Raw genomic sequence first — 27,600 nt, forward strand, 5'->3', positions numbered from 1 at the left:
ACAGAAGCGTAAGGTTGAGATGTCATGTTTGGCATCATTAAAATGCACTGCGACTGGATAATTCCGGTCGTTCCTGCGTATGGAGCTTTTATGTTCACTTATACGCATCTTTAATTTTCTGGTGGTTTTGCCCACATAGACAAGACCACAGGGACAACGTAACAGATATACAACAAAAGTGGAGGCACAAGTGTATTGTTATATAAAAATATTTGTTTTTGAAATACATTTGATCAAGGTTAAAACAAGAAATATATGGTGTTAAGGAATTCTGACAGAATTGTATCAAGTAAAAATATATATATTTCTAATGCTATCAAGTCATACCTTTGCTTTATGATACAAAATCTCTATTCCTTGTTAAAGATTGTGATAATTTAATATTGTAGTCTATGATGAAATATACTGCATGCCGAGGTTCCTTGTAACACAGCTTTAGTTATAATCTCTCCCTGCTGTTGTATGTTTCAGGAGCGTCCAGTGACTTTGACGGAGCAACCAAAATTGCAAAAATGATGGTGACCAGATTCGGAATGAGTGACAAGGTAAATATTGATTTGTGTGACTGATGACTGAACAGCTTTCCACTAGTATAAAAGGCAAGCATTTTTCCACGAAAACAATGCTGTTCTTAGGCTTTTACATGTGGCAGGGATTTCATTGTAAGCTTTAGCGAGCAGCCACACATTCCAGACTTCACTCCCACCTCCGCCATAATCCCATCCTCAGCCCTATCTTGCTCTGATGACCCCCGTGACTCGTGCTACTACTACTCAGCATGCACGCTTGCATGCTTGCACTAAGTCAAATTCCTCATTTGTAATCTGATTACTTACTGTGGCTATTAAAGTGAATGTTGAATCTTGAATGTGCCCACTAGACTCAACCCACACTGGTGCTTTAGATGTGCAAAGCAAAGTGTACATCTACATTTCACATATCAATTTGAAACTCATAAGAGACATCATAACATCCAAGCCTATGTATGTTTACACTATAGCAGCAGATTTCACTCATTACATGTCAAATTGACCTATTTATCATGTTACGATCTTCTTCCCCTTCTACTCTTAATAAATGGGGGAAAAATCTACAAATGCCACTTATTTCTATTAAAGGCTTAGATGGTGAAGACTAGAGATGTAACGGTATGAAAATTTCACATCACGATTATCGTGACCAAAATTATCACGGTTATCATATTATCACGGTATTAGTAAAAAATTGCTGAAAATGTTCAAAAAGTACTGAGAGACTCACTGAAATCCTTTTACGACGTTTTATATTGAAAACTCAGACCCAAAAAGGATTGATACACTCACTGAAATCATTTCTCAAAGGCTGCACGTCTGCATCTGGGAGACGGTTACAACTTTGGTTGATGATGGACAGTATTTACCATGTTTTTCAACGCACTGTAATCACCACGGTTTTAACGATAATGACAATTTGAAACGGTACGGTTATCGTAAGGAATTTTATCATGGTTATCATTAAAACCGGTTATTGTTACATCCCTAGTGAAGACTCATATATGGTCAGTTTGACTACTGTTTGCTTAGGGCAAAGTATCTGCTAAATCAGTGGTTCTCAACGTGGGGTCCGGGGACCACCAGGGGTCCATGAGAGGGTTCCATGGGGTCCCCAGCAAATGAACGCTGCAAGCGTGCAATATTTCTAGTTATATTTACAAGAAGTTAACACTATTTAGAGAATGTAGAAGAATGACAGTTTTGATCATAGTCTCTCTGTTCTCTCGCTACCTACAATACAGATAGTCATGAAATTCTGAACAAAATCATATCTGACAATAATATTCTCAGATTTGGGTCCAGGAGACAAAATCTCATCAAATGGGGGTCCATGGCTCTAATGTGGACTAAATTAGGGGTCCAAGGTTGAGAACCACAAATAATAATGTAATGATTACCACATCCGCTTAGTTCAGTTTAGCCTCATGGTTGAGAGCCTGCCCTCTGCCCTCCTTAACCTGCACTGTCCTCACTATGACATACAATTATACCTAATTACATGTATACCCAAGACACTGACGCGCTCTTTGTAACTATGGTCTCTATAATGCTCTGTAACTATTAGTGACGGGACTTCTGTTCCTCTACCCTGAAACTAAACCTGATTATTTTGTGGCAGCTGGGTGTCATGACCTACACCGACCTATCAAAGCAGAGCCCCGAGACGCAAGCTGCCATCGAACAGGAAGTGAGGGCTCTACTGAAGGTGAGCCCTGATCCAGAACACCTGTAACTTTGACGTGTCTGTTTGCAGATATTGTCTCCTCAATCTAGATAACGGTGGCATGCAAAGAGCCATTCAATAATTTATCCAATCATCTTTCTCTTCTGCCCAGGACTCATATGGCCGAGCTAAAAGCCTCCTGAAGACGTACAGTAAGGAGCACAAGAAGCTGGCGGACGCCCTGCTAACTTATGAAACACTGGATGCCAAAGAGATCCAGTTGGTGTTGGAGGGCAAATCGCTGAACCATTAGATACCTCAGCAGACAAGGCATTTTTAGACTTTTTTTCATCTCCATGTATATACAGTATACATATTAAGCTGTGCAATGGAGCAGAGGCTTTTTGGAGGCCTTAGTTCATTCAGTTCTTTCTATCTCTTATTATCAATGTAAAAATGATACTGAAATGATGTTGCACCCCATGTACACATTTTTTGTTTTATTAATTGGACTTTACCTTTTTACCACGGTGCTGGACCTGCGGTCCCACCGGGGTCATACGCATAAGGTGGAAAAGTCAGGACAGTCATTCAGTCAGTCAGTCATGGACGTTAAGTGGGGAAAATGGCCGTAGGTCAGGGATAGGAAGGTGGTAGAGAGTCAGGATTCGAGGGGTAGGTAGGATTAGTGGCTAGAAAATGGGCTAGAGCTTTTCGGGCGTGCGTCCCCTGTGGGGCGAGACAACCTGAGGGGAGGCGTGAGGGCAGATCAAATCAGAGAGAAGAAAATGGCCATGCTGCACAATGGCTGAGCAGCCATTCCACTGCACGAATCAGCCGGGGGCGGAGCTCCCGCATTCCTGTTGAGGCAAGGTGAGGAGCTGTCAGGGGAGACATCTGCAGCTCCAGGTAGAAGGAAATCGGGATATTTTTAAAAAGCGTGTTTCACAAATCCGATCACAGTAGTTCTTTGTATGTACATCAAACATTTTATGCTCATGTTTTTGTATCTGTTGGGGAGTTATTTCCGATTAATTTTATGACATTTATGGGGCTGGGGAACTGTCCGCGCTGGCCACCAGCATGCAGCACACAGTCCATACAGGTTGAACATGCAGAGAACGCAACATTTACACCTGATACACTGCACGGGACGGGTATCCCGCTAGTTATAATAAAGATGTTAAAAAAACTATTAAAGTCCTTCAGAGTGAATTAAAATGTTTAAAAGAAGAAATTTGAAAAAAGAAGGATAAAGATGTTTTAAAATCTTAAAGAATATAGGATAGGGGGGGGTGCAGCTGTCTGTATGTTCTCTGAGGGGAGGCTCACTCTCCCACACTTTGAAAACCCATGGGCTAGAGGGATTTGGGGGAGGGGGGGAGTGCCATGGTCTAAAAGCTTTGCGCTTGTCTAGTGTAGACTGGCTGTTAAGGCACTTCACATTTAAATTGGATAACATACATTTTCGGTTTGGAGTTTTCCCCTCTACAAGATTGTATACTTTAAATTGCAAACATTATTGAGTTTTCAACAAAGGCTCGAGCCTTTGTTGAATGAGTGTGATCACTGTAAGGCCTCAGACTTGATCACAAATTAATCTCATATTTGTTATCCTATAATAAGAATGCAAAGTGTCTCGTCTGTGTATGAGCAAATTGTGTTCGGCCACCGCTGTGTGTGTGCAAGTTGTGTTCGGCCACAGCGAAGTCATTTTACATCCGATTGCACTGAATCTTTCAGGAAGTGTAAAGAGCAGCCCTGCGGATGACCTAACTGAGCAGATGATGAGCCACTGATGGAGCTCACCTTAGTGGAGGAGCACAGCTGAGGCTGCACGCCAACTCTGTGAGTGAGGCTTAACAAAATGGGCAGTGATCGTGTGCTCCAACAGGTATCAGAATCATAATAAGAATGTCTGTGAGTAAGTGAGTGCACAGGTAGTGTTATCAATTTGATAAGGTGAAATAATTGGCTGCAGATCAATCTTTACTTGACTAAATTGTAGTTTCATTTATTTGTCTAGTTCATTTTACACCATTTTAGATATGTAGAGATAGGTGAACACCATAGAACCTTAAAGTGCATAATAGAATGTGCCATTTGGCTCTAGCAAAGGTACCAGTGGGCGTCTTCATCTCTTCATATTCCATTTATTTTCTCTAAATTATGCATTTCATTTGCAACTACTACCTATATACTTTTTTGTTTGTTTGTATTTATTTAAGAGCCCCAAGTGTCTTTTTCCTTTCTTGTGTTCGACCCTCATGTCATATTCTAAGCTCAGGTTTTTTTGTCTCATGAGAGACAGAGATGTAGCCGCACACACTGTAGTCAAAGTGCCAATATTTATTGAGGACACAGAGAAAAGAAAACCAACGTTTCGGCAGCAAGCTGCCTTCTTCAGGGTACCCTGAAGAAGTACCCTGCCGAAACGTTGGTTTTCTTTTCTCTGTGTCCTCAATAAATATTGGCACTTTGACTACAGTGTGTGCGGCTACATCTCTGTCTCTCATGAGACAAAAAAACCTCAGTTTGTTCTCCCGTGGACCAGCACCACTACAAGGACTTGGTGTGCGTAGCACTCTTCTGCACAATATTCTAAGCTCAACCTGTAATTGACATGAGGGGAAATGTATATACTGTGAGTGTGTATAATAAGGATTGAGTTTGTGCTCCTGTCTGTTTCTCAGAATTAGAAAGGGGCCTCAATGAACTTCAAATAAAAGTTATTCTACATGGATGCATTTTACAGTGTGATTTTATTTAGAAAATGGCCTCTGTAAACATGGGATTCATATATATATGTATACATATATATACAGTATATATATATAAAAGGTTACATAAACGTCTGTGCGCAACGGAGCTGAGGCTGATGTTGGGTTGGACATGGTCATACATGATAGAATAGCCTATTACATAAGCAATTTAATATGGGATTGCCTGCACACAGATTATTCATATCTAGGCTCCTCCTGCATTTTGCACCTGCGACTGTGTTGCTTTAGGCCTGTATAATGTGATTGAACTTCATATTATTTCCAGCATTGTCCTAGGCGATATGCGACTCGATATGCCCGCATGTACCGTGTTGATTCAGTTCAGCAGCCTTTTTTAATTTTATTATATTTTTTTTTATTGATAGCCTATTATAGGAATTATTCCATCAGTACGACCAAACACATCATTAGATCATTATTATTCATTGAGCCTAAATGTGTGTGTGTGTGTGTACTTATGGCATCATCAGAAACTTCTAATAATATAACTATCCATTTTGGGTGCAGCAGGCCTCAGCTTTTAGTGACAAGAATGAAATGCCCCTGAGAGAAAATAGTCAACATCCCCCTGTCTTCTCCTCAACCTGCAAAACAGAACAATAGCTTATTTACTGTTGATTTTAGATTGTAACCTGCAATTAATGTATTAAGTTACACATTAAGCCGACTCAGAATAACAGATGAGTGTTTTGTGAGTCCTCAGAGGCCTGTTTCTAGAGAGCTGATTGGTCAGGAGGCGGGCCGATATACCCCAGATAAAAGTAAGACTGAAAAGCCAGGGTTAAACCCAAAGCTCACTAACCCACTAATCTCACTTTGTGAGACGGGCCTTAGTTCAAGCCCAAAACGGCAACTAGGATTAACATCAAGCTTCATTGAGGAATGGCTTGAAATGGCCAACTTTCACCTTAGGCTTTAGAATGAGGCAACATAATCCTCATGTATGATCTCCTACTTGAGTAGATGACCAAATAAATGATGGAGGATGCAGAGGATGACATAGCTGTTGTTGGTATTGGATGCAATTTCCCTGGAGGTAAGACCAAACCATGATGATGCAGTAACAATAATTACAAAAAAAATTATGTTTATCAAGTTCAGTTTGAATTTTAAGACAAATCTCAACCACTGTGGTATGTCTGTTTTGAAGGCGAGGGCCTGGACAATTTTTGGAAAGTTCTATTGGAGGGAAAGAACTGTGTTGTAGATATTCCAGAGGAGAGGTTTGACCGCACTCGCTGGTTTGATCCTGATGAGAGCAAACCTGGAAAGACACAGACAACCCAAGCTGCTTTCATGAACGGGTAAGCTCTAGGCATAAGACTTTCTAATCAATCTGATATCCTTTGAGATACTGTCTGTATTGATAGAACTTTTGCATTTGTGGTGGAAATCATCCCATCTAGGTTTAATGAGTTCGATCACAAGTTTTTTGGCATCACGGAACCAGAGGCTGACTTCATGGACCCTCAGCAGAAACTCCTTCTCCAGTGTGCATACAGGGCATTAGAAGATGCTGGGATGGCTGTGGAGACCATCAGTGGAAGCAGAACTGGAGTTTATATAGGTAAAGACGGTAACACTTTACAATACTGTAACACAAAAATTGGGTAGTTACTAAGGAACGAGTCAGGAACGAACCATTAGTTCATGATTAGTTAAAGGTAGTTCCTTAATGGTAGTTACTTAAGAACTGACCATTAGTTACCATGTTAACAAACCAGTAAATAATGATTACTTCCTTAAAAAAAAAAAAAAAAAAAAAATCGCTAGATTATCTTACCATTAGTTACAATAGGTACAGTTCCTAAGTAACTACCATTAAGGAACTACCTATTAACTATTCATGAACTAATCATGAACTATTCATGAACTAATGGTTAGTTCCTGACTAGTTCCTCAATAACTACCCATTTCTTGTGTTACAGTATTGTAAAGTGTTACCGTAAAGACTATTGTCCTATGACGCATGAAATAGCACAATTTAATAATAGCCACATCATAATATGCTCTGTATGAAACATGTTGTTGCAGGTCTTATGAACAGGGACTATGAGACGCTCCTAAACAACAGTCCGAGCACAATGACCCACTACAACAGCACCGGAACGGCTATGAGCGTCGCTGCCAACAGAATCTCCTTCACCTTTAACCTCACTGGCCCTTCTTTCACCATCGACAGTGCCTGCTCCTCCTCATTGGTGGCTCTGCATTCAGCCTGCCAGGCTATCAAGCAAAGTATTGCACTTTTTCACTTGTCTTCCTGAAAAATGCTCACATAATAAATGATAAAAGCAAGTCAAATTACTGCATGCTTTTTAAATGTTTCTTATTTCTTATAACTATTTCCTCAACCAGGAGACTGTGAGATGGCTCTGTGTGGGGGTGTCAGCTGCATCATAGAACCAAGAGTGTTTGTCGCTCTCAGCAAGGCAAAGATGATCTCACCTGAAGGAACCAGCAAGCCTTTCTCCAGCAGAGCGGATGGCTATGGCAGAGGAGAGGGATGTGGAGTAGTTCTGCTGAAGCCACTGAAACATGTAAGTACATTATTAGTGTTTGTTTTCACAGCTAGGTCCTGTCATTGTCTGAATAACTGCACACTCATAGAGATAATAGCTAGCCTCCTAATGGTATGACTTCTGTACAAAGGCTATAAGAGACTTCAACAAGATTTGGGGCATCATCAGCAAAACAGCAGTCAACCAAGATGGACGTTCCGTCACTCCAATCACCAAGCCCTCCATGGTTCAACAAGAGGAGCTGCTGCGCAGAATCTACTCAGAGTCTGACCTTGCCAATGTCCAGTACATAGAGGCCCACGGCACTGGAACCCCAATTGGAGACCGAACGGAGGCAGGGAGCATCTCAAACGTCATTGCTAAAGCCAAACCTCCAGGATCAGAGACACTCAGGATCGGCTCTGTGAAGGGCAACATTGGACACACAGAATCTGCAGCTGGAGTGGCAGGACTCATTAAGGTACTGTTAATGATGAAGCATGAAACTATTGTTCCCTCAGTTTTCTACTCTGAAGACAGTGCCAGTGTAGACGTAAAAGCTCTGAGTATAAATATTCCCACCAAAGTTGAGAAATGGGAGATAAATGGATCATTACAGAGGGTAGCTGGAGTCAACAGCTTTGGGTTTGGAGGCACAAATGCACATGCAATTGTAAAAGAGTACAGGCGGGCAACAATTCCAAAATTGAGCCCACATGACAGTGGAAGGCTCTTTGTAATATCTGCAGCCTCTGAGAAATCATTGATCTTGTCCATCAGTGACACTCACCAGAAGCTTTGTGGAGATGAAACCGTTGACATCCAGGCATTATCATATACCTCAGCATGTAGGAGGAGTCATTACAAACACAAATATAGAAAAGCCTTCCTATCATCTTCCATCTCGGATTTAGACCGTCAGCTGACAGCTGCACTGAACAAGAAGGTTGAGTCAGCAAAATCAGACATCCAGTTGGTCTTTGTGTTTTGTGGAAATGGGGTTACCTACAGGGGGATGTGTAAGCAGCTTCTGAGGGAGGTGCCCGTGTTCAGAGAGAAGGTCAGAGAAGTTGAGAATCTCTTCCAGAGCTATAAAAGCACCAAAGACAGGCAAAAGACTGACGATGAATATGACAATGATGATTACACCAAGCCAGATGTTGTCCAGCCTCTTCTCTTCGGTATTCAGGTTGGCATTGCCAGTCTCCTAAAGCACTGGGGTGTCAAACCCGATGCCATTCTTGGACACTCTATCGGAGAGGTTGCTGCCGCTCACTGTTCGGGCCTCTTGTCTCTTGAGGATGCGGTAAAGGTGGTGTACTATCGCAGCACTCTCCAGAGCAAAGTCACAGGAGGGAAAATGCTTGTAGTCAGTAATGTGGCAGTAGCAGAGGTCTTGGAAATCCTTCCAATCTTCTCTGGGAAAATCTGTGTAGCGGCTTTCAACAGCCCTCAGTCCTGCACTCTGTCAGGGGATGCAGATGCAATAGACGCCATCCATCAGACGCTGAAGACCATGGTTACAGATAAAAACCTCTTCCTCCATGTCTTAGATGTTCCAGCTGCATACCACAGCCATATGATGGATTCCATAGTAGATGATATTGAGAGAAGTATTGGCACTTTGGCTGTCAACAGTATGGAGTGTGAACTTTTTTCGACAGTGACCGGAGACAAGGCCAAGCATTCAAATGGTGACTTTATCACAGGCAGGTACTGGGCAAAGAATATCAGAGAGCCTGTTTTGTTTGAGCAAACACTGCTGGGTGCTATCACAGACAAGCGGTCAAGGAAGAATGTGGTCTTTGTGGAGATTGGACCTCGCTGGGCTCTTCAAAGGAACATCCATGAGACTTTGGGGAATGCCCACATCGTTCTCTCCTCAGTGCAGCCAGAGGAGGATTATGAGACAATCCTATTGACAGTGGCAAAACTGTTTGAACTGGGTGTCCATATAGACTGGCATCAGCTCTTTAGCAGTAGCGAGACATTGCCAACAGCTTTTCCAGTCTATCAGTTTGATAGCGTGAAGAAAGAAGTGTATTTTGAAGCTGCGAGAAAAGGGGATGAATCAACCGCTTTCCCTCGCCATCCACTGGTATCTCAAATAAAAGAGGATAATCAGGAGTACAAATGCAGCCTCTCGTTACAGACTGCACCTTATCTTTGGGAGCATAAACATAATGGTGTTGCCATTGTGCCAGGGGCGTTGTATGTTGAACTAGCTTATGCTTCAGTAATGGCAGGTTTGAGCATAAAGAAGCCCATTTCCTTGATCCAGCTCAGTGTAACTTTTCACAGTCTGTTCACACTCAACTCAAACTCTCAACAGTTGAAAGTGAAACTGGAGCATGCTGAGAATGAGACTACATTTAAAATACAGTCTTCTACAGCAACACATGCATCTGGTGCTTACAGGTGTACAACTGGCCAGCCATTGCTAGAAGAACAAGCCATTCGCCTTGACATTATCTCCAAAAGGTGCGAGTTGGTTATGAAGACAAAAGAGATTTATTCAATTCTTTCTGAAGCCGGATTTGAATATGGCCCTGTCTTCAAACAGCTTGATGATGTGTGTTTTGGGGATGAATTCAAGGAAGCTGTGACGGCAATTCAAGTCCCCGGTGAGATTCTGAAACACCTTCATGATTATGTCATCCACCCCGTGTTATTGGACTATTTCCTGCAAATGACGGCTGTAGTAGCTATCGGAAAGCTAACAGCCAAGCGAGGATTCCCCTCAGCAATTGGTTGTGTTGCCATATCAGGACCGCTCCAAGAGGAAATGGTCATGTATTTAAGAGCAACTCAAGAGACTCCAGACTTTCTCGATGTGTGTGGTTGCTTTTGCACTAAAGAGGGTCGTGTACTGGTGGAGCTTAAGGGGGTGAGGATCTCTTTTTTGGGCCATGGCTCAAATGTTGCAGAGTCGCTGTTCTTCCACAATGAGATCATCTCAATTCCTGGGGAGATAGACTTCAACTGCAAAATAAAGGCCTTAGTTTTTGAAGACAAACTAGGCATTGCCGAAACACTGAGACAATATGTACACCCAGAATCAACCATTGTGAAGAACAGAGACCATTGGATGTCAGACCAACTTCGAGACTTGGTGTTTCACTCACTTTACACCGATGAGGATTTGGAGGAGGTTCTCTTCATTTGGGGTGTACAGGACCTGAGTCACCTGTCATCTGAGAAGACGTTGGAATGCTTGGTTTCTTGCTGTGAGCTATTCCGCCAGATTGTTTTAGCCTTGAAAGAGAGCAAACGCTCTTGTGCTTTTCGGGTCATAACCTATAGATCAACAGAGAAGACTGTGGACCATATCAGTCCTGCTTGTGCGCTGTCTGGTATGACAAGGGCCTGTGCAGCAGAGATGGCAGGTCTCTCTTTTCAGCTGATTGACCTTGCCTCTGTGACCTGTGAAGACATTCAAGCTCTTGTTCATGTAATCAACACCTGCAAACAGCAAGAGGTCATGATCAGCAGGGGGCAGGCATCAGCAACGAGAATTGTACGAACCCCCATAAAAGACATGGCTTTATTTGAGGATGGTATGCACTCAATGTATATGAGCGACTTTGTCTTACACACTGCTGATCCATACAGAATGGCAAACCTGTCTGCCTCCCCCTGTGACATGAGCAGAAATCTTGTCCGAGATAAATCAGTTGAGGTTCAGCTCTTGAATGCATGTGTGCATTCATCTGATTACTTTCCAGTCAGCACTTCACATTTGAACTTCAGCGAGACCATGTATTGGAGCAAGCACACGTCCCACAATCACAAGCTTCTGGCTTTAGATTTGAGTGGCATTGTCACAGCTGTTGGGAAAGATGTTCATAAACTCAAAGTGGGAGATCATATAGTTTCTTGTTATCCAGTAGCTGCCACTTCGAAGATTCAGATTCCTGAAGCAGTGTGCTACAACACAAACACACTTCCTTTTTTGAGAGAGACTCCATGTGTATCTTACTTTGTGCTGGCATGGGAGATCCTGCAGAGAATGCTACCCAAGGTAAAACAACACAGGAAGTTGGCCATCATCTCCTCCGCTCCAGCCTCTGGTCTGCTGAAGGTTTTTGCTCTGACAGCAAACAGGTCAGGGTGGAATGTCACCTCTCAGCCACATTTCATGAGAGAACTCCTGAATATTGATCAGTGTCATGCATTTGTCTTTCTCCCACCGTTTGATCAGTCTTGGCGGGGGATACATGAAAGTGATGACCTGGAGAGACACATCATCTTTGTGTGCAACAATCAAATGTCATCCTCACTCTCAGCAAACACGTTTGCATTGGAGAGTGAACACATGCATGTGCACAAACTTAATGTGGCCAACGTTTTCAAGCGAACCAATCTAAAAACACAACAAAGAAAGATTTGTCATTGGCTAACGTCATTGGGCTTTGATACAGTGTCTCTACCTCTGAAAAGGGATACGTTTCAATTAGCAGGCACAAGAGAAGCTCAGGCAAGTACAGATGTTGAGTCCTATTTTACAGCAAAGACAGTGCAGCAAGTGGTTTTGGACCACGAAGGATCTAATTGTCCAGTGTCTGATATCCCTTTGCTCCCAAGGCCAAGACAACTCTTTAAACAAAGCTGTGTCTACATTGTGACTGGAGGCCTCTCCGGTTTGGGACTTGAGACAGTCAAGTTCATTGCGCATAATGGTGGAGGCTGCATTGCAACGCTATCCAGAAGTATTGCATCAGATGAAATTCAGTTTAAGATGGAAACACTCCAGAAAAGATGTGGGGTGGCTATCCTGAATGTCCAGTGTGACGTTTCTGCGTCGGGGCAGGTGGTGGAGGCATTCTCAAAGATTGAACAAAGGTTCCCCTCTTGTCCAATCAAAGGAGTGTTTCACAGCGCTGCAGTTTTACATGATGCGCTGATTGAAACCCTTGATCAGTCCCTCTTTCAAAAGGTGTTGCAACCAAAAGTGAACGGGGCTTTAAATCTTCACTATGCAACACTGCACAACAAGCTTGATTTCTTTGTGTGTTACTCCTCCATCTCTTCCTTCATTGGTAATGCCTCTCAGTCTAACTATGCGGCAGCCAATTCCTTCCTAGACACATTCTGTCATTATAGGAGAAACCGGGGACTTGCTGGACAGTCCATCAACTGGGGTCCCATGAACCTGGGTCTCCTGTCGAACAAAGACCATATCCAAAGGTTCCTGGAGGCAAAAGGGATGATGATTATGGATGTGTGTGAGGTTCACGAGGCTCTGGAAAAGTGTCTGTTGATGAACAAACCACAGCAAGTCATATGCAAGTTCAACTTCAGACATTTAAACAATCATGTTCTTTCACAAAATGATTCTCTCAGGGAACGACTGTCAGCTTTGGTGGAAATGGAACTGAAAGACAATATAATGAAGGAGCCCAGGGCTCCACATGTGTCTTCCGTACATGACAGTGTGAGAACAATTGTCAGTGAAATAAGCAATGTTCATGAAGATGAGCTGGATGATGACTTGGCTCTTTATGCATTAGGTATTGACTCAATGTTGGCCATGACTCTGCAGAACAGGATTTTCCAAGCGACAGGTGTGAATGTGCCTTTGGTTAAACTACTGGACCCTAATAGTACACTGAAGTCATTGGTACTAGTTATAAGGGCCAGTGGATAATTTTCTGTGACTAGATTATCAGGCCACTATGCGGCCTTCAACTTTAGTTGGGTGGGACTCCGGCCCCTTGTGTTGTTGTGTTTTTTTATGGTCTGTGTGTGTTTTGTCCTTTTATTTTGAAGGTCTATGGGCTTTGATTTTGAAGATTCTGTGCTTTGATTTTGAAGGTTCAACCTGATGTCACATTCATTCATTCATTCACTCACTCACACACACATTCATTCATTCATTCATCCATCCATCCATTCACTCATTCATCCACTCGGTTATTCATTCATTCATAAACTCATCCATTAATTCACTCACTCATATGTTGAATCAATCACTCATTCATTCATTCACTGTGAGTGTGGGGGTGGCGTGGTACCGGTTTGGCCCGATGTGTGTGACTGACAGACAGACACTGCCCCTCCGCCTGGCCCGATGTGTGTGACTGACAGACAGACACCGCCCCTCCGCCTGGCCCGATGTGTGTGACTGACAGACAGACACCGCCCCTCCGCCTGGCCCGATGTGTGTGACTGACAGACAGACAGACACTGCCCCTCCGCCTGGCCCGATGTGTGTGACTGACAGACAGACACTGCCCCTCCGCCTGGCCCGATGTGTGTGACTGACAGACAGACACTGCCCCTCCGCCTAGGCAATTTTATTATTGGACATTTCCTTAAACCATTACATGGCGACTAAGAAATGCTTTTGTCATTGCATGAAGTTAGAGTCATTATTGTAAGAGGTGTTCTGTTTCATGGTTGCAGTAAAGTATTAACAGTTAACATGGGTTGAAATTGTATTGAAATTGCTGCACACGTTTAAACAATACTACCATTTGTTATTTTATTTCTTCATTGTTTTATTGCATATATTATTTATATGGTTTGGGTGCTTCTATATATACTATATTTGCGCTGATACTCTGTCTTTTTCCCACACCAAATCATTTTATTTTTTGCTGCTGCACTGACCAAATTTCCCCCACAGGGATCATGAAACTTTCATCTTATTATCTTAAGACAGTCATTGGACAGTTAACGCTTGGCTCAGTGAAAGATTTTTGAATATTTTTGGACTGTTGTGCTTCTTTTTGCTTGCAGGTGTAGTGTGCTATACTGTAACTGTACACTGTTGATAGATCTACTTACTGTCTGTACCTCTACAGTTTTAATGGGAACACATTGCTCTGTTGTAAAGAATAAAATATACATCTTCAGCTTTTTTCTGCAGTTAGTTTCTTTGAAAAATCCAACGTTTTGCCGTTTGCTCACAGACTGCACTTTGTAGCCCCAGCAAAGTGTTAAAGGCTTTGCATGTTGAGGTATGAACCTCTAACCTGACTCTGCCAGATAATCAACCTCACCCAGGCACTAAATCCCCCTAACAAGTACAGTATGCAAAATATTCACAGTAAAGACATTGTCAACATTCCTCATGATAGACAGTGCATGTTTAAGTTGGCCCAAACAAATGTATCCCAGTAAGGAACATTTGCTTATTCTCAGAGTAGATTATATATTTGAAAGGCATTTCTCTCACATATGTGTGCCAAAGTTTGTATTGAGGTTACTAAAACATATTAGGGATATACACATGAAAGAGAAAAACATCAAAGAAATGGACTGAAGGGCCACATGGTATGTTGCCACATTGCCACCTTTTGGTTCACATGCATCCATCAATAATAATCCTCTCGACTATGATAGTGGGGCAGCTTAGCTAAAAGTTCCTTAACAATGGAATAAAGTTGTGGAGACTAGTCTGATATGGATGATCTTGGTGTCACATCATACATTTTTATGATGAGGAATTCAAATTTGGAACTTTAGAGTTGCTCAGAAGCTCTCTTCTATCTCAAAATTCAAGAGGTTAGGTTTGGGAAGTTATGGCAATCGCTTATTTTGAGTCGTGAATTGTGAGATAGAAGGAAGCTTCTGAGCAATTCTGAAGTTCCAAATTTGAATTCCTCCTCATAAGAAATATATAATTTGACAACAAGATCATCCATATCAGACTAGTCTACACAACTTTACTTTCCATAGGCTGCCAGTCTGTGGCCGCATTTATTTATTTATTTTTAAATCATGTTGCCCCCATACACATTTTTTGGGGATGCCTTTAGCTATAAGTGTATGAACTTGTGTTTTTATTGCAAAATGCACAATTGTTATGCTTAACTGCCCCACTATGAATACAAGAGTAATCATGGTAACAAGATCAAAAGTTAAAATAACCAGTGCTTGTATTTTAATAGTTTCAGTGTTACAATATTGCTTACACTGTGTCTTGATAGTTGAACGAACATATCCAGCCATTTTATGTATGATGCTATTGCCTCAAACATTTCACAACAATAATACAAAATAATGAATTTGATCATTATACAGTGATTTCATAATTACACGGATGGTTAAACTGGACACATATCACAGGTCCCATTACATGTGTAAAGCTTTGATTTTCTTTTCCTTTGATCAAACATACACATGAAATACATTAAAACAAACTAACTGACCGAAATGCAGATGTTATAGGGCTGTTTGATGTTTATCTCTGAAATATTGAGTTTTGAGTGTTAAAAAAAAGCGTTTGGGCAGCTCAATTCATAAAACAATGAATTATTAATTTATAAACAACTGCACATACGATCCAAAATCCCATGATGGGATTTTTCATGGACTTGCAGGATTTGAGCAGTTGACAGCTGAAATATTGTTATCATAGGGCAGTGGCTGGCTGTGACCCACCACACTGTTTTGATCACTTAGATCTAGACTTTGTTTAGTGATGCCTGTTAATTGGGTGTTGATACCGGGGGTGTACATCTGAACTTCATATGTTTGACTATCAACCCTGAACATGGGAATGGTGCTAGCCATGCACACCTGACTGCTCTGGGTGTGATTGGTGCTGCCTGTGAGCGTCCAGACTGACGTGCAATTTTGTGTTGGGCAGATCTGAAGGTTATCGGGCAGAAACGTGTGATTATCGTATATCTGTTTCTCCTGCCCATTGGCTACATTGTCATGCCCGATCTTAGGCTGGTATTTCCTTATAGCCTGATCTTCTGGCTTCCTTTTCTCTTCTGAGCCATCCTTGCACGAGCTTCTGCTGCAAATGTCAAAGAAAGTCAGAAAGACGGGGAGGAAGGTGATGCCGTGGAACAGACCAAAGAAGATGACCAGGAACATGATTTTGAAAAAGGTCCTGAAGATGTAGTTTTTGGAGGCAGATAGCACCACCACCCCCAGGATAGTTGACGCGGCCCCCTGAACTATAGGATAGCCCAAATGGAACAGAGCATCCACAGCCTTCTCATTCCCACTTGGCTTTTGGTTCGAAACAAAGGCGTAGGAAATGTGCGCCGAGAAATCCACGGAGAATCCAATACAAACCACTAGAATTATCATGGATATGGTGTCTAGGTTGACGTCCCAGAGTGACATGAAACCAGTAACGCCCATGATGACTGAAGCCATGGAAAAAGTGACACACAGAGAGCAGAGCGGTTTGGGAATCAGTAGAAGAGAGATAAATAACATAACGGCACTGGTGACTGCAATGTTCTGGATGGTGTTACTCATTATCACATCATACTGATCATAGTAAATGAACGCAGGATGATAGACCAGTAGGGGTACAGGGCATCTTTTCGCAGTATCTCGAAGTTTGTTCAACATGTTCATTTCATCGATTGCTGTGGAGATGTTGACCGTTTGTATGAAGAATCGAGATGCGTGGATTGAATTATTGGTGAAATTTACATCTTGCTTGAAGTCAGAGTAGAATCTTAGGAAAGGGACTAGATTTGTCTTGAAAACATTTTCAGTGCTCAAGTTAAGGTTTGTGTGGTATCCGTAGTATTTGTACGATTTCAACCAGGATGTAAATATATCCTTCTCAATGAAGGACAGATTTTTGAAGTCCTCGACACAGGATTCAAGATCAGACATGTTCTTCTCATCCCAATATGGAAATTCACCGCTTACAACAACCATAATATTTGGGCCATATTCAGTGAAATATGCCTTTGCATCATCATGATACCTCACCACATATGAATCATCGGCAGCCAAATTACGAAGATCTATCCCTTCCTGGATCTGGAAGCATCCATAAACACTAACGATCAGATAGACCACGTAGAGCAGGATAACGCATGCCTTGGTCCACGGTTTAGTAATGAAAGGGCCATAGTACTTCTTAAAGAAGTGATTCATGGGCTGTACCTCCTCAGCTCCAGAATGGCGGTCGTAAGCTCCTCCCACGCAGCACAGCTCATACCACTTGGAGCGACCGACAGGACGGTCACGGGGAACCTCCTTGCAGGTCAGCCAGTGCTTGTTGGAGTTTTCCCGCCTTCCGTTCAGGACCAGGAAGGCCCCGAAGAAGGTGATGCTGTAGATGTAACAGAACAAGATGGCTGTGCTGGAGTAGAGGCAGAAGGACCGGACGGAGCCGAACGGCGTCATCAGCCCGATGTAGAATGCCAACACATCCGTCAGAGTGGTGATGGTGATGGAGATAGCTGCCTCTTTGTACGTGTGTGCTAGGCGGTCCTCCACTTGGTCATGAACATTTGTCTGCTGCCAGCATGATATCATTATGAACATGTCATCAACTCCAATACCTGAAGAGAGAAAATCACTCGGATAAAGCAGCTTGATAGGTGCACAGCAAATGTCCACGTGTTAATAAGTGACAATTAATTTTTAGATGACATTGATTGGAATTGATTGATTGCTGATATGCCTCTGGGGTGGCTGTTCAAAACTATCAAAAGCCTTAAATTAACTGTAATGAGTGTGGAGTTAACGTTAACACTGGCAGTGGTGAAATGTTTGCTGTTCGCTGTTGTTTACTGTATATGAGGCAGTGAAGTAAGATTATTTTAATACAGAGAGACATTAAATTGCTTCAAAACACACACAAAAATCTGTACTTACCCAATATCAAGAATGGAGAGTTAGCTACAGTCATGACAAACGGCACCCCAATGTAGAGCATCATCCCAAAGGATGACAAGACAGCCAGTCCGGCAGAAAGTACACCAAAGGTAGCCACCCATACTTTACTCCTCACACAGTCAAACCTGCAAATGAAAAAAAACAACATGTATATATTTATATAGCCGCAAAGCAGCAAGGGACGGGGTCCAAGCTCCAAGCACAATATGGTCATTTGTCTAAACATTAGAAACTTAAGGGATTAAGCTTAGTTATCACAAGCTTATTGGTATGAATCCAGTTTCCCCATGGGATTTGAACCCACAATCTTTTGCATTGCAGACCTATGGATTAACCACATGGAGGGAGCACACAAAAAAGTAGGGCCAAGTTACAAGACTGTCCAACAGGGTAGGAAATTTGTGGGGGCTCGGGGCAAAATGCCCCTAAAAAATCTAGAATTGCCCTTGGAACTGGGGTGACGGGGGCTTTTAAATGCCTTCCTAAAATAAAGAGTTCAATACTTTCTGTATTTTAACATTAATCTGTATTTGCAAAGCGTGACTTGAAAATGGCCAACTAGGCATCCGTACAACCCCCGCCCCTCCTACTAGTGTTATTTACCTCAGTGACAGGCAGCACAAGCTAGCTGGTCAGCTAGTTCACTCATGTTTTTGCCAAGTACATTAATAACACACCAGACAATCAACAGTGTTGTTGAGATAGGAAATGAGGATCTTTAACTGTGGTTGTTTATGAACTTTTAGAAATAAAATATGCTTGGATAAGACTCATTGATTGTGTGTCGTGCTACATAGGTGCAAGTAAAGTATTTCCCAACATTTTGATAAAAATGCCCTGGAAATGATCTAAAAATGCCCCCGAAATATATTTCACAAGGGCAAAAAAAGTTAATGGCTTTGCAGATACTAGTGGAATACCAATGCAGTGTATTGGGCTGCGCAACCATTGACTGTATATCAGCTCACTCACTCACTCACTCACTCACTCACTCACTCACTCACTCACTCACACACACACAGACTTTGCATTTTTATTATAGTTCTGATTATGATACCCCTTGGAGCACACAGTCACTGGCCATTTAGTCAGGCCATAGTTAGTTAGGTTTTCATAGTCCACTTCCCTGGTTGATTTCAACTGCGCTCAGCTGTGCTCCTCCATTCAGGTGAGCTCCATCAGTAGCTAACAAATGGAGCTCTCCATGGTGCTGAACCTGTGTTGACACATTTTGGCCACTAATTACCCATGTTTGCCCATTTAGTTGGCCCTAATTACCTAATTCAAAAATGTGTCTCTGTTAGGTCACCAGACAGGTGCTCTTTACACTTCCTGAAACATTCAGCGCGATTACACGTAAAATGGCATAGCTGTGGCTGAACACAATTTGCTCGCTAACTCACTCACTCACTCACTCACTCACTCACTCACTCACTTACTCACACACTCACACAGACAGACAAACAGACACAGACTCTTCAAATTCTTATTATAGGATGATATAATAATAATTAATAATTAATTTATAAAACGATTTGCAGCTAGACTGCGATTTTCCATACGCTCAAAGTGTATGGCTTAGGAGGACAAAGCTGTCAGTCAGTTTTTTGTATACACATGGAGGGGGAATGTCAGAATTGTGGGTAGGTAGCAGTGTACGAAAGATTTATCTCACTTCAGCCAACATGTCTTGAAAATGTCAGCTCTTTAGGACATACGGGTGATTATTTTGAAAATTTGAATTGAAAAAAACAACATAAACAAGGTAAAGATGCAATATCCAAAGAAATAAAAGCTTTTCAATATTTTCAAAAGAGAGACACCTTTGATTTTTTTGGTATCCTTGTTTTGCCACAGTGGTGCAATAAGACCAACTCTCATTTCTATATCCTCTGATCCAAGCAGTGTTCCTTTTCCTTTACTTTCTGTAAATAGACAAAAAAATTCTATCTACCATATCAAGAGGTGGGGGATTGAAGATTTTTGGCCTGGATAGTTAAGACTCATACCTAGGTGAGTGCTTCAAAGCATATGCATACAGTACATACCTTAAACATGACAGAATGGAAAAGACTACAGCAATAACATATGTGATGGAAAGCAGCGGCATAACATCATTTTGGTTGGCCTCAAACTCCGCCTGCATGGACAACGATGTAGAATGGGTAACCTGTGAGAAGGAAGAATGTAATATCAGATGCATTTCCTATGCAGTATTTACGCTGAATAGGCCTATACAAAGACATTAGAGAGGGACAAGCCAACGTTACCCAGCGTTCTACTGGCAAATGTCCAATCCTTGGAGAATAAGCTATGTGAATTAAGAGCGCGAGCTCAATTCCAAAAAGACATAGCGCGATGTAAAGTTCTATGCCTGACTGAAACCTGGCTCACTCCGGATACAACGGATCATTCTATCACTCTACCAGGATTCAGTGTATTCAGAGCAGACAGAGATGAGCGATCCGGGATAAAGAGAGGCGGAGGGGTTTGTCTAATGATTAACGAAAACTGGTGTATAAACATCACAGACATTGGGAAATACTGTTCAGCAGATCTTGAGTATGTAATGGTACAATGCGTGCCGTTCTGGAGACCCAGAGAATTCACGAGTGTCACCATCATGGGTGTGTATGTACCTCCACAAGCGAACGTTACTATAGCACTGAAAGAGCTGCAACGTGCTATCAGCGTGCAGGAGGCAAAACAACCAGAAATGGCCCTGGTGGTGACTGGGGACTTTAACAGGGCAAACCTGAGAGTAAGAATGCCCACGCTTCACAAGCACATTCACTTTCCCACCCGAGGCAGTAATACACTGGATCAATGTTACTCAAACATCCGCCATGGCTACAAGGCCGTCCCCTGCCCCCCGTTCGGCAAATCGGATCACGCCTCCATTCTACTCGTACCCAGGTACCAACAAAAACTAAAAAAACAACCCCCAGCATTCCGAACCGCCCACTGCTGGTCAGACCAATCAGACGACATCCTGAGGGACTGCTTTGACCAAGTGGTGTGGGAGGAGTTCAAAGCTGCAGGAGACCTGGACGAGTATGCAGAGACGGTGTCATGCTTCATAAAGAAGTGTACCGACGACATAGTCCCCACAAAAAGAGTAAAAATAATGCCAAATCAAAAGCCCTGGGTCAACAGCGACGTCAGGGCTGCCCTTCACGCCAGGACCACTGCCTTCAGCTCTGGCACACCAGAGCAATACAAGCAGGCACAATATGCCCTCCGGACCGCTATAAAAATAGCACAGAGAGATTATGGAAGGCAGCTGGAGTCAAAATTGGACACCAACAACCCCAGACACCTGTGGAGAGGACTGCATGCTGCCACAGACTTCAAAGAGGCGAAACGACAGAACCCCAGCACGTCACCCACCCTACCGGACGAACTCAACGCGTTCTACGCTAGGTTCGACCCCTCTGCCAGAGCGCCTCCCCTCCTCCCCCCCCCTCTCCCACCCCTCTCCCCCTCTCCTCCCCCCCATCACCCCCCCCTCTCCCCTCCCCCCCTCCTCTCCCCCTCCCCCCCACCGCCCCTCTTCCTCCCCTCCCCCCCCCCACCCTCCTCTCCCCCCCCCTGCCACCTCTCCCCCCCCATCACCCCTCCCCCTCTCCGCCCCACCACCACCCCTCCTCCTCTCCCCCCCCCGACCACCTCCCCTCCCCACCTCCTCCCCCCCACCCCTCAGCACCCCCACCCCCTCCCATTCCCACCTAAGCACCAACCCCCCCCACCCTCCACCCAGACCACCCCCCACAGATCCAGACCGCCCTCTCACCATCACTGAGGATGAAGTGTGCCGGTCGTTCCTGCGTATCAACCCACGCAAGGCGGCCGGCCCGGACGGCATCCCCGGGCGGGTCCTCAAGGCCTGCGCCCACCAGCTGGCAGGCGTATTCACAGACATTTTCAACCAGTCTCTCTCCCTCCGACGAGTTCCCTCCTGCTTCAAAACAGCGACAATCATCCCCATTCCCAAGCAGCAAAAAGTGACCAGCCTCAATGACTGGCGCCCAATAGCCCTCACGCCAATAGCCAGCAAGTGCTTTGAGAAGCTGGTCATATCAAAGATCCGCCCCACACTCCCCCCGGACCACGACCCGCTACAATTTGCATACCGCCCCAACAGGAGCACAGCGGATGCAGTAGCACACGTGCTCCACACCGCGCTGTCCCACCTGGAGGGGAAGGACACCTATGTAAGAATGCTGTTCGTGGACTATAGCTCAGCATTCAACACCATAGTACCCTCCAAGCTGGTACGCAAGCTCAAGGATCTGGGACTAAACACAGCAATATGCGACTGGATCCTGGATTTCCTGACAGACCGCCGCCAGGTGGTGAGGGTGGGCAACCTCACCTCCTCACCACTGACCATCAGCATAGGAGCGCCCCAGGGGTGCGTCTCCAGCCCCTTCTGGTACGACCTCTACACCCACGACTGCGTGGCGACTCAAACTTCGAACACCATCGTGAAGTTTGCAGATGACACAGCGGTCGTGGGGCTGATCTCGGGGGGCGACGAGACGGCCTACAGAGAGGAGGTAGGGGCCCTGGAACAATGGTGCCAGGACAACCACCTCTCTCTGAACGTCTCCAAGACCAAGGAGATCATTGTAGACTACAGGAGGGGGGGGGGGCACACACCCCCCAATCACCATCAACGGCACAGTGGTGGAAAGGGTGGACAGCTTCAAGTACCTGGGAGTCAACATCCACCAGGACCTGACTTGGGCCGGCCACACCGCCACTGTTGTCAAAAAGGCCCAACAGCGAATACACGGACTCAGGCGCCTGAAGAAATTTGGGCTAAGGCCAGAAATCCTTACGGACTTCTACAGAGGCACCATTGAAAGCCTGCTGACTGGCTGCTTCACCACCTGGTACGGGAACTGTACCACCATGGACCGCAGGGCGCTACAGAGAGTGAGACGCGCGGCACAGCACGTAACAGAATGTGAGTTGCCAGATCTGCATGAACTGTATAAACAGCGGTGCCTCAGGAGGTCCCTGAAGATCATCAAAGACACAAACCATCCCCACAACAGCCTGTTATCCCTGCTACCCTCAGGGAGAAGATACAGGGTCCCAAAAGCACGCACAAATCGCTTGAGGAACAGTTTCTTCCCACAGGCCACGAGACTCCTTAACATACAAAAATAGTGCAGTAGCCGTACTGTACCGTACTGTAGCTGCTACCACTACGTATGTCTAATGTTTAATTGTATGTTTAATAAGGAATATGCTATTTGCACCTGTATGTCAAATACGCCGAATTTAAAACGCCAAGTTTAATTGTATGTTTAATAAGGAATATGCTATTTGCACCTATATGTCAAATACGCCGAATTTAAAATGTCTAAGCACGGCTAAAGTATGCACAGGACATGTGCACCTATGTGCAGTGAATATGCCACTGTCTCTGACTTGTCTTATCACTATACTGCCTTATTGCTTGTTGTGTCTCTTGTTGTTTTTGCACTCATATGCCCTGTTACATTTGTACTATGTTGTAAACGGAGTCCACAGCACAAGAATTTCACACGTGATACTTGTACCATGGAGTGACAATAAAAATCTTGAATCTTGAATCTTGACATCTTGCTGATATTGAGCTCCATCCCCTTTTGTACAAACTACATCTCGGTTATCTCAATGCTTAAAGGGATACCGTGGGGGTTCTGGGGGCGAAGACAACAGGGTCAGTTGTCCCGGGGGCCCAGGATGGCCCTCCAATTGTCTCATTTAATTGGATGGAGGAGGATTGGGGCCTTATGGGATCATTTTGTCCCGGGCCCGGGAAAGATACATGGCGGCCCTGTGTCTTAATACAAAGCATGTTCACATAGTCCTACTCATGTGAGCTGCAGAGAAGCCATAGCTGCATTGCTATGCCACTATGGCTGATCCAGCATCAGTCTGTTCAGCTAGACCTATATGGCAGGCAGCCACTATGGCTGATCCAGCATCAGTCTGTTCAGCTAGGCCTATATGGCAGGGGGCCACTATGGCTGATCCAGCATCAGTCTGTTCAGCTAGGCCTATATGGCAGGTGGCCACTATGGCTGATCCAGCATCAGTCTGTTCAGCTAGGCCTATATGGCAGGCAGCCACTATGGCTGATCCAGCATCAGTCTGTTCAGCTAGGCCTACTGTATATGGCAGGCAGCCACTATGGCTGATCCAGCATCAGTCTGTTCAGCTAGGCCTATATGGCAGGTGGCCAATATGGCTGATCCAGCATCAGTCTGTTCAGCTAGGCCTATATGGCAGGTGGCCACTATGGCTGATCCAGCATCAGTCTGTTCAGCTAGGCCTATATGGCAGGCGGCCACTCTGGCTGATCCAGCATCAGTCTGTTCAGCTAGGCCTATATGGCAGGTGGCCACTATGGCTGATCCAGCATCAGTCTGTTCAGCTAGGCCTATATGGCAGCCGGCCAGACTGCTAGAGTCATTCACTGAAAGATTACACATTTCTGTCATCACCTTACAAACATCAACCTCTGTTGTACAGCAGTAGAGCTCTCTCTCTCTCTCTCTCTCTCTCTCTCTCTCTCTCTCTCTCTCTCTCTCTCTGTAGGCTATAGCAACAATATAGCAACATTAAACAATTTGAATTACATTACAGGCTTACATTTTATTTTATTTATGGTAACAATAAGGTAACACAAATAATGTAGTAGTTACTAGTAAACTAATCATTAACTAATAGTTAATTAATGAGTAGTTAATGAATAATTCATGATTAGTCAACCACATAGTTAATGAGTAGGTAGTCATTAGTTAATGATTAGTATCTATAAGTTCCTGAGTAGAGTAGTTAGTTATTACTTAATGATTACTAAATGTCAGCTCATGAATATAGTAGTTTATTAGTTACTGAGTCGGTCAGTTCCATGAGTAGAAAAGTTAATTGTTCGTTAATGATTAATAAATGTCAGTTTGTGAATATATTGGTTAATCATTAGTTACTGATTAGTCGGTCAATTGATGCATGCAAAGTGATGCATCATACTGAGTAGTTAATGAGTACTGAATCATTACTTAATTATTACCTGCTCATATAGTTACTCTTATACTGAGTAGTTAATGAATACTGAATCATTACTTAGTTATTATACCTGACCATTAGTTACTCTTTTTGTGTACCCTATTGTAAAGTGATGCAACAATCATTAGGAACGATTAACTACTCTACTCATGGAACTGACCGACTAATCAGTAACTAATGATTAATAACTATATTCACGAGCTGAGCTGACATTTAGTAATCATTAACTAATGACTACCTACTCATTAACTATGATTAACTAGTGATTGACTAATGATGAACCATTAACTACTCAACTATTAGTTAATGATTAGTTTACTAGTAGGCTAACTACTACATTATTTGTGTACCTTATTGTAAAGTGTTACCGATGTGATTGTAGATATGACCAAGCAGAGAAAACACAATAGCAACAACAGTGCAGCAATAGGCCTATACTGAATGTTTATTTTATTTCATTTAGTAGGCTAAAGATTAGAAAAACACACCTATAGCCTACATTATTTATTTATTTGTGTGTTCAATAAGGTCAGTGATTGTGTCTTTACCTTGATGTATTTCAGGGAAAGATTAGAAGGGAAAACTCGGAGGTATTCGTTCAGCCACAGGTCTGTTTTTGACCGGTTACCTTCCTGCAGAAAATAGAAAAGTCTAATTGCTTTGGCAGTCTTGATGACTGTCGACTGTGTCGAGCTCACAGTCACTCCACCGACAGAATATCCGAGAAAAATATATGAAAATCCTAAACGAAAAAATGGAAAGGTGAGTTCAGTCTCTTCAATTTTGCTGCCATAACGATTCACAATATCTATGATCTTGTTCGGGATGCATCTATTATACTTTCTGGCGCAGAGCCCGTCAAAAGTCAGCTGTTCGTGACCTGCAGTGACGTTGATTTGCCGGACCTTTTTGTCCAAAGTGAGTATCTCTTGAAGAGCAGCGTCGGTGAAGATGTTGTTGGCTCTGGAGACCGCGATGAAGGATGCGAACACACCGTCTGTGTACAGCCTCTGGTTGGAGAAAACTGAGTTGTTCATTGGGAAGTTCTCCTGCACAAACTGCCTCTCTAGCTTCGCGGGGCCGTTTGTTGGGGTGAATTGCTCTTCAATGTCATTGGCCTCGCGATCCTGGAGAAAATACAATCCAGATCCAAGCACGGTCGAGATGAATAGAGGTGCAAGAAAAAAATACCAAGGATACCGTCCCACCAGACGGCCGAACTTGTGGAATCCAATGGAGAGCGGCTTCTCCACACAGTCTGTGCGCCATCCAGCCGTGTTCAGCGGCATTTTGGAGAGGGGGAAAAACAGAAACTTCGTTTCACATAAGGACCAATGAACCTCCTCCAAATTGTTATATACATGTGATAGCTTTAGGTATCAGCGAGTGACTGACACTGGGCCTAATCAAAAGTTGCTGCTTTTTCTCCTCCAATGAAAACTTCATGGATGCATAATGCATTGTAAACTTGTAAAGTACACTCAGGGCCGCTGCTGGCCATTTGGGTGCCCTAAGCGTAATTGTTTTGTGGTGCCCCCCCCCCCCCCCCCCCCCCCCGCAAAACTTTCAATAACTGTCAAACGAAAGACTGCATAATCATTCATTATGAACGATACTAGTGTATCTCACATTACATTACATGTGGCAAAACAAACAACTGTTAGAATTACTGTAGCCTACATGTCAGCAAACAAGCGATTGTTAAACTGTACATGCAAGCAGGGACGGACTGGGATCATAATTCAGGCCGGGCATTAGATACCAAGCAGGCCAGGCCGATACGGGCCGACGTGCGTGCCGGCGTCCGAAGGGCGGCGGCAAAAAACTTGGGCTGTTTGAAGCCCAATTTGGGCCGTTTGAAGCCAGATTTGGGCCGTTTGAAGCCAAATTTGGGCCGTTTGAAGCCCGATTTGGGTCGTTTGAAGCCAGATTTGGGCCAGTTGAAGCCAGATTTGGGCCGGTTGAAGCCAGATTTGGGCCGTTTGAAGCCCAATTTGGGCCGTTTGAAGCCCAATTTGGGCCGAGTCCAATTTTACAATGAGATGCACCCACTTTAACCCTGAATAAAGTAATAAAACCACTAGTAAACCAATAGGCGGCGCCTGGCCTGCTGTTCAGTGAGTGGCCTGACTGAGGCCACCAAAAAAAAAAAAAAAATTTTTTTTTGGTGCCCTCAGTCACATGATGCCCTACGCAGTCTGCGTACTCTGCGTAATGGGGTGCGGCGGGCCTGAGTACACTATAAACCAGCCTAGAGCGACCACTCTTGGGAAGTGCTAAAAGTGGCTTTGTAGGCTTATAGCCTACTGTTGTAATGTACAGGTGGTTTTCCTGCTTGGCATCTCTGCCTGCCGCACCAGGCAGATTGATAGCCTATTGATACTGTATATAGTTTGCAAATCGAAGTGAACATTTTACCTCATGATGGTGATGGCTGTCACCAT

At 43.7% G+C, this 27,600-nt stretch overlaps 3 protein-coding genes across 3 annotated transcripts in view; 2 read left to right on the forward strand and 1 right to left on the reverse strand.

Annotated features, from left to right (window-relative positions):
- The window catches only part of yme1l1a (YME1-like 1a), a 29,596-nt gene extending 25,030 nt beyond the window's left edge, over positions 1-4,566 (forward strand). The window contains exons 16-18 of the mRNA XM_083650697.1: positions 472-545; positions 2,152-2,238; positions 2,369-4,566. Of these exons, the coding sequence (XP_083506823.1) occupies positions 472-545; positions 2,152-2,238; positions 2,369-2,509 (302 nt within the window). The 3' untranslated portion in view covers positions 2,510-4,566. The remainder of the gene's footprint in view (positions 1-471; positions 546-2,151; positions 2,239-2,368) is intronic.
- A 1,391-nt stretch (positions 4,567-5,957) lies between these two features.
- On the forward strand, positions 5,958-13,127 carry pks1 (polyketide synthase 1; the record flags this gene model as incomplete). Its single annotated transcript, XM_083631867.1, has 6 exons — positions 5,958-6,015; positions 6,130-6,283; positions 6,386-6,546; positions 7,014-7,217; positions 7,338-7,519; positions 7,632-13,127. 6 exons carry the CDS (start codon positions 5,958-5,960, stop codon positions 13,125-13,127), a joined length of 6,255 nt encoding a protein of 2,084 aa, XP_083487993.1.
- A 2,666-nt stretch (positions 13,128-15,793) lies between these two features.
- ptchd3a (patched domain containing 3a) lies at positions 15,794-26,445 on the reverse strand (the record flags this gene model as incomplete). Its single annotated transcript, XM_083631869.1, has 4 exons — positions 15,794-17,751; positions 18,068-18,213; positions 20,137-20,258; positions 25,705-26,445. 4 exons carry the CDS (start codon positions 26,443-26,445, stop codon positions 15,794-15,796), a joined length of 2,967 nt encoding a protein of 988 aa, XP_083487995.1.
- Between the last annotated feature and the right edge of the window lie 1,155 nt (positions 26,446-27,600).

Source organism: Poromitra crassiceps (genome assembly GCF_964638095.1).
Source record: "Poromitra crassiceps genome assembly, chromosome: 2".
Lineage (NCBI taxonomy): Eukaryota > Metazoa > Chordata > Actinopteri > Beryciformes > Melamphaidae > Poromitra > Poromitra crassiceps.